Below are 7,500 nucleotides of genomic sequence, written 5' to 3'. Positions count from 1 at the left end.
ACTCAGGGTTAGAATAAAGAACACACGCGCACACACACACACACACACACACACACACACACACACACACACACACACACACACACACACACACACAGTCCACCCCATCCACCAAAAAACACCAAGAAATCCACCGAAAATCCACTTCTTTAACCAACACCACTTACAGGGAACCACATTAATCACCCATGACTCACCTGTCCTCACCTGACATCTCTAATGCATCCCTGACCTATCCCTGACCCTCCCCTGACCCATCCCTGACTAACCCTTAACCTTCCCCTAACCCACATGTATTCCACCCCTGACATCCCTTGACTCATTGCAGAATACCCCTTACTGACCCCAAATCACCCTTGACTCACACTAACTCACTACATAATCCTTCTCTCACTCATCCCTGCGCTCATCCTTACCTTACCCTAACTCTATCCCTGATTCGCCCCTAACACCCTTGAGTACCCTTTAGCTTACACAGAGTTCTCATAATTCACCTGCACCCTCTTCTGACTTCCCCTTTTTTCACCTGGCCACCTCTTACCTGCGGGTGGATGACGACACGAGTGACGGGGAACTCCTCGTGCTTGAGTGGTTCCGCTGTGGTGCTCACGTCAAACTCCCCCAGGCGCACCTTCAGCACCTCCTCCAGGCGACCCTCTGACTCCAGGCTGCGGGGAGAAGGGGAAGGGTGTTAGTGGCGGTGGGCGGTAGTAATGGAAGCTTCAGTAGAGAATGTGGCGTGATAGATGTGGTGATAATTAGCATATTACTTTATTATAATCGTGTTTATGTAAATTATCATAAGATTTTGACATTTTTCTTTGGTGAAGCGTGAAATTTTTACAGTATCACTACTAATATGGATAGAAACGTGTGGAGGTACTGATTATCTTCTACTTGTTTGTTTTTTTCTTCTACAGGAGTCGCCGTTCTAAAGGCTGAAGAGCAATCCCAATCACCTATAGCATCAAGATCAGGATCAAGTAGTGGTGGGTAGAGGCGGTAGTGGTGGTAGGTGATCGGTGTGGTAGTGTCAGTAGTGATGGGGTGTGGTAGTGGTAGTGATGGTGATGGTGGTGGTGATGGGATGTGGTGGTGGTGGTAGCAGTGGTGGGGTGATAGTACTGGCAATAAGAGCAAATTATGTTACTCTTCACAACAGGAAACAAATAAATACACTAAACACGTCTTTTGTAGCGGCACGAGAACGTATAATCAGATTCCTTGATTAACCTTCGCCTTCTTTGCTTCACCTTCGCCTCCACTAATTCCCCACTCACATTTTTTCAACGGCGCTCTGAAGGTTAGCAAAGGGCAATCAGTTTTTTTTTTTTTTGTTTCATCTTTTTTCTCTTTTTAGAACTGGATCTTAAATAATTATGTAGCGTGGAAAAATTTACCTTCCAATATATTTTTTCTTTCTTTGTGTAGATGCGAGTTAATATTTTGCCATCACTCTGTAGGCTAGAGAAGGACAGTCAATTTTTTTGTCTTTTTTTCTTTTTTTTTTAGAATTAGTTCTTAAATAATAACGTAGAGTGGAAAGATCAACCTTCTGTTCTCTCTCTCTCTCTCTCTCTCTCTCTCTCTCTCTCTCTCTCTCTCTCTCTGTGTGTGTGTGTGTGTGTGTGTGTGTGTGTGTGTGTGTGTGTGTGTGTGTGTGTGTGTGTGTGTGTGTGTGTGTGTGTGTGTGTGTGTGTGTGTGTGTGTGTGTGTGTGTGTGTGTGTGTGTGTAAATGTAACTAATATTTTTCACAGCACTCTGAAGATTAGCAAAGGACAGGAATTTTCTTTTTTTTTTTTTTTTTTATCTTCTTTTAGAACAGGTCTTCAATAATTATGTAGCTTGGGAAAAATCAACCTTCTTTTCTCTCTTCTTCTTCTGCTGCTAATGAAAGTTAGCAGAGGACGAGTTTAGCAGAAAAAGGGTTTAAACTCTTTATTTGGACGTTGGTGAGGTATAAAGCTCAGGGACGGAGCATCAAAAATATAACTATACGCCTTCGCGGCACTAGGGAAACACACGTTAGTTTTATTGCCAACTCGGAGAAAGAATGGCTGATCCACTGCAATTTTCCAAGGCAGCGCCGCCCCCGCCATCGCCCCCGCCACCGCCCTTGACCCCGCCTCCGCCCACGCGCTCTCCATACTGACGTGAGTTGTGAGGGCGAGATGATATGGTGGTACGAAATTTCACAGCCCAAATTTTGAAACAGGGTCCGTATTTTGAAACCCAGAGTCCGTATTTTGAAACAGGGCCCTTATTTTGAAACACAGGCCTTGTATTTTGAAACAGGATCCGTATTTTGAAACTCAGAGTCCGTGTTTCGAAACCCAGAGTCCGTATTTTGAAACAGAGCCCTTATTTTGAGACGCAGGCCTCGTATTTTGAAACAGGATCCGTATTTTGAAACACAGAGTCCGTATTTCGAAACACTCCGGGACTGTATTTGTAAATGTTTCGAAGCGTCTTATCTCAACAACTAGTAATGTCCTCCGTTGGAAGTTCAAGGCGTTTTCAAGGGCGTCTTCAGGATTAATAAGGTCCCTACACCGTCAATGAAAAAATAAATAAATAACGTACTCATTGAAAACCCGACTTATTATCTGTATCCGTTTCTTTTTTCTTTTCATATAAGGACTCAGGCCAAGGGCAACAAAAACTAGTAAAAAAAAAAAGTTCATTAATCTGACAAATCCTTGCGAAGACCATAAAGCGTTCAGGAACATCAAGCGAGGATTCTCATGAGGACTAACTTCAGAGGCCACAGAGATGATTACTAGGGTTCTAAAACGTATATCCCACTGGTCATACAGAATCTTCGTTAAACCGTCACTGGAATCATGAAAACATCCTTGCAGATTCCAGTGACATCCACTAATGCCTGTTCAAAATACTGAAGATAAAAAAGACGAAAAAGTTTAGGAAAATTAACATGTTATCTAACTTACGAAGCGAAGGTGCAGAGAGAGAGAGAGAGAGAGAGAGAGAGAGAGAGAGAGAGAGAGAGAGAGAGAGAGAGAGAGAGAGAGAGAGCTAGTATACGTAGGCAGGTTTATAGGAGCTTGTGATGGCGTCGAGCGGGGTGATAATGGTAAGCGGTATGGAAGGAATGGCGGTGTGAAGAGGTGATAGCGAGGCGGCGGCTGTGGTGGTGGTGGTGGTGGTGGTGGTGCTGTGTGAATAGAATGTGTGGTGGCGGCGGGGCGACCAAACATGAGAGAGAGAGAGAGAGAGAGAGAGAGAGAGAGAGAGAGAGAGAGAGAGAGAGAGAGAGAGAGAGAGAGAGAGAGAGAGAGAGAGAGAGAGAGCTAATTCAGTTTATTTAAGTGCATCATCAAAGAGGATTTATTTAGTGTCAGAAACCTCACCCCGGACACCCCCCCCCCCACCCATCCTTCTCTGTGTGCGTGTAGATATTAGCATGTTTCCAAAATACTGAACCACGAATAGCCTTCCTACTTATTAAATAACATGATGATTTTATTGAGCTTGAGTTGTTTGTTTGTTTGTTTGTGACATGGTAGCTTTGATTTATATTCCGTTGTCAAGAATTTCAGTTACTCATTTACTGTTCTCTCTCTCTCTCTCTCTCTCTCTCTCTCTCTCTCTCTCTCTCTCTCTCTCTCTCTCTCTCTCTCTCTCTCTCTTCTTATTTTCGGATTGTTTCGTTTTGGGCGTTTTTCTTTCTTTTTTTTTTTATCGGCTTACATTATGTTATACAATAAATGATGTATGTTCATAATTTTTTCTTTTTTTTCACCCGTTTTAGTTGTATTATCTTGTTCTTATGTGACACTGACAAATTTGTGGTCAGTGAACTGTCTATCTTATTGATCTGTGTGTGTGTGTGTGTGTGTGTGTGTGTGTGTGTGTGTGTGTGTGTGTGTGTGTGTGTGTGTGTGTGTGTGGGTGTGTGTGTGTGTGGGTGTGTGAGACTGATATGGATGAGCGTGGCTGAGTGAAGTGGAAAGACAAACAAATAAATTACTCAAAATGGAACTTCAAATTTAAAGTGAATATATATAATAATGGCAGTAATGAGGAGGAGGAGGAGGAGGAGGAGGAGGAGGAGGAGGAGGAGGAGGAGGAGGAGGAGGAGGAGGAGGAGGAGGAGGAGGAGGAAGGAAAAGAGTGAGCTGGTGAGGTGTGGAAGTGACAAAATGAAGTGAAATCTGAGTGACAGGAATGGAAAAGAGATTGATAGGAGGAGGAGGAGGAGGAGGAGGAGGAGGAGGAGGAGGAGGAGGAAGTCAGTGACGAACACAAGAACGATGACGATTGAAAAGCAGAATAAATGAATAACAACTGAAAGGGGGGGGGAAAATGAAAATAATAATAAATAAGAAAGAAGAGGCGAACACATTAATAAAAAAAAATCTACAAAACTATAATGAATGAGAAGAAAGAAAGAAAAAACAAACATAAAACAAGAAAAAGAAATAAACCTAGAAAACTGTAACAGATAGAAATAAAAAAAAATAAAAAATAATAATATATACAAAAAAGAAAAAAATGGTGAAGACTAAGACAAGAGAATAGAAAAGGAAAAAGAGGAAAAAAACAAACAAACAAACCAGAAAAAAAAGGAAAAATTGGGACAAAAGGACGAGGGGAAGGAAGTCCAGCAATGTGTAATAGATATAGGATTGAAGGGAAGGAGGGAAGGACTCGAGGGATGAGGGAAGGAGGGAAGACTTAGGGAGGGAAACAAGTGAAGCGAGATAACGCGAAGGTGTCTGTCATTACTATCCAGAGAGAGAGAGAGAGAGAGAGAGAGAGAGAGAGAGAGAGAGAGAGAGAAATAATACGAGGAGGGAGAGGAGGCGGAAGAAAACGAGGAAGATGGTGTGCACTCACTAGTCATCAACGCAATGGGCAGCAGTGAGCACCCAAGACTCGTGCAGCAGCGAGGCGCCACACACATACAGGTCCTGAGGCTGCTCCAAGATGGCGGCCTGGGGGGAGGAGAAGGGAGATACCACACGTTCAGAGGAGGAGGAGGAGGAGGTAGTGATAAACGAAGGGAAAGAGGAGTAAGAGGAAGAGGCGAAGAAAGGACATAAGTGAAGGAGGGTAAGGACAGGAAGAAGAGGAGAAGGAAGAAGAGGTGGTGAATGAAGGGAAAGAGAAAGGCGAATGAGGGAAAGAAGTGGAGGAGAATAATAACGGGGAGGAAGAAGAGAAAGAAAAAAAAAGGAAAAGGTTTATGAGGTAAACAAGGAAATAGAGGAAGAGATTGTGAACGAGGGAAAAGAGGAGGAGGAGGAGGAGGAGGAGGAGGAGGAGGAGGAGGAGGAGGAGGAGGAGAAGGAGGAGGAGGAGGAGGAGGAGGAGGAGGAGGAGGAGGAGGAGGAAGAAGAAAACACGTGATTAGATGAGGATAACGAAAAAGAAATAGAGGAAGAGATAGTGAAACAGGGGAAAGAGGAGGAGGAGGAGGAGGAGGAGGAGGAGGAGGAGGAGGAGGAGGAGGACGAGGTGGAGGAGGAGGAGGAGGAGGAGGAGGAGGAGGAGAAGGAGGAAAACACGTGGTTAGATGAGGATAACGATAAGCGTTGAACAAAGGGAAAGATGAAAAGGCGAACGAGGGAGAAAAAACAGAGGAGGAGGAAGAGAAAGAGGAGGAGGAGGAAGTGGAGAGATAGGCGGTGAACGAAGGGAGAGAGAAGAGGTGGATGAGGGGATGGAGGAGTAGGAGGGTAAGAAAGAGGAGCGAGGAGGAGAAAGAAAGAGGAGCGAGGAGGAGAAAGAAAGAGGAGCGAGGAGGAGAAAGAAACAGGAATGGAGAGGAAGAGAAGGATGACGAAAGAGAGGAAGAGATGGATAATGAGAACAAAAAGGGAGAAGATGAAAAGGAGGAGGAGGAAGAGGAGGAGGACGAGAAGGTAGAGTTGGAGAAGAAGGATTAAAAGGAATTACACCAAGGATTACACAAGAATTACAAAGCATTACGTAAGTTAACAAGACAACAACAGATCTTGTGGCCCTTAGTTACGGGGTCTTAAAGTTTTCTAACAACTAGGTAAGGGAAGAGAACTATGGAGGAGGAGGAGGAGGAGGAGGAGGAGGAAAGACATAAGAGACGAAAAAGGTTGAGACTAAAGGAGACTGCGAGGACGAGAAAAAGAAGAAGAAAACGGGGAAAAAATGAAGAGGAAAAGAAACTGAAGAATGAAGAAAGAAACAAAAAAAGAGAAAGAGAGAAGAGAGATAAAAGAGGAGAATGAAGAAGGAAAAAAGGTAGAGTGAGAAAGAAAAAGAAAAAAGATAATCAACACAAACTATAATAGCTCCACCACCACCACTACTATTACTACTACTACTACTACTACTACTACTAAGAAACACTCCCCCCACTACCACCAGCACTACAACTACCACTACTACTACCACCACCACAACTACTACTACTACCACTACAACAAAACTACAACACCACTACTCACATGCCAGGGCCACTCAGACATCTCAGCGTGGCCCTCCCTGCGCCCCGCCGCCCCCTTGGTGCCGCAGGACTTGTCGCGGCGCCTCAGTGGGAGGATACCAATGGGACTCGCGTTGAGGGGCACGAAGCAGCACACGGAGGAGGCACTCAGGCCGCAGTAACTGTACGGCTGCCCGCCACTGCCCGGAGGAGGGGGAGAGAGGGGGATGATGGGGGTGGAAGAAAGCAGGTAGGAGGAAGAGCAGGAGGAGGAGGAAGGGGAAGAAGGAGGTGAGGGAGAAGGGGACAGGAGGAGGAGAAGGAGTAGAAGGAGGAGGTGTTGGAGGAGGAGGAGGAGGAAGAAGAGGAGGAGGAGGAGGAGGAGGAAAAAAACTGCGCATTAGTGGAATCTATTACCCTTTAAATTCCATATATATTAATTTTTCTTAAGTGCTTACACCATTTTAACTTTCAGAGAGATAGAGAGAGAGAGAGAGAGAGAGAGAGAGAGAGAGAGAGAGAGAGAGAGAGAGAGAGAGAGAGAGAGAGAGAGAGAGAGAGAGACTAGACTTGAAGGGTCCACGCACACACTCACGCACCAAATAATAATATAAGATTAATTCCCACACCAATACGAAACAATTAAGAGGTTCCAACATTGAAATTTCTCCCCAGAGTGTCATGGAGTTTTGTCGCTGTTTCTCATTCTCTCTCGTGAAAAATAATGAACGTTAAATTCTGCATATTTGATTTCCTTTGTGTATTTACTGTATAATTTTGCGTAGGCGATAAATTAATGGGTTTCTTGCAATTAGAATAGAAAATAAATAGAATGAATGAATGAATGAATGAATGAATGAGTAAATAAATAAATAATGCAAAATTCGTCACCATAGTCAGACTCCTTTGGAAAGACAGAATCAGAAATTATTGTCACTATTTTTCGCATTGTAAAGTTCCCTCTATTTTATTTTCGTTCTCTCGTCTAACTCCTTTTATTCTTATTTTCCGTCATGTACATTTGTATTTCTGTTCGTTATGTTTTTTTTTCTAAATTTCCTCTTCCTCCTTT

At 43.8% G+C, this 7,500-nt stretch overlaps 1 protein-coding gene across 3 annotated transcripts in view; it reads right to left on the bottom strand.

Annotated features, from left to right (window-relative positions):
* Positions 1–7,500, bottom strand: part of LOC135114639 (serine protease 28-like) — a 74,753-nt gene that overhangs the window by 9,765 nt on the left and 57,488 nt on the right. For all 3 annotated transcript variants that reach the window (XM_064030435.1, XM_064030437.1, XM_064030436.1), the window contains exons 3-5: positions 6,451–6,628; positions 4,862–4,959; positions 542–668 (exon numbers count right to left, since the gene is read on the bottom strand). In XM_064030435.1, the coding sequence (XP_063886505.1) occupies positions 542–668; positions 4,862–4,959; positions 6,451–6,628 (403 nt within the window). The remainder of the gene's footprint in view (positions 1–541; positions 669–4,861; positions 4,960–6,450; positions 6,629–7,500) is intronic.

Source organism: Scylla paramamosain, chromosome 28 (genome assembly GCF_035594125.1).
Source record: "Scylla paramamosain isolate STU-SP2022 chromosome 28, ASM3559412v1, whole genome shotgun sequence".
Lineage (NCBI taxonomy): Eukaryota > Metazoa > Arthropoda > Malacostraca > Decapoda > Portunidae > Scylla > Scylla paramamosain.
The sequence above is the reverse complement of the archived record's forward strand: the minus strand, read 5'-3'. Positions and strand labels throughout refer to the sequence as shown.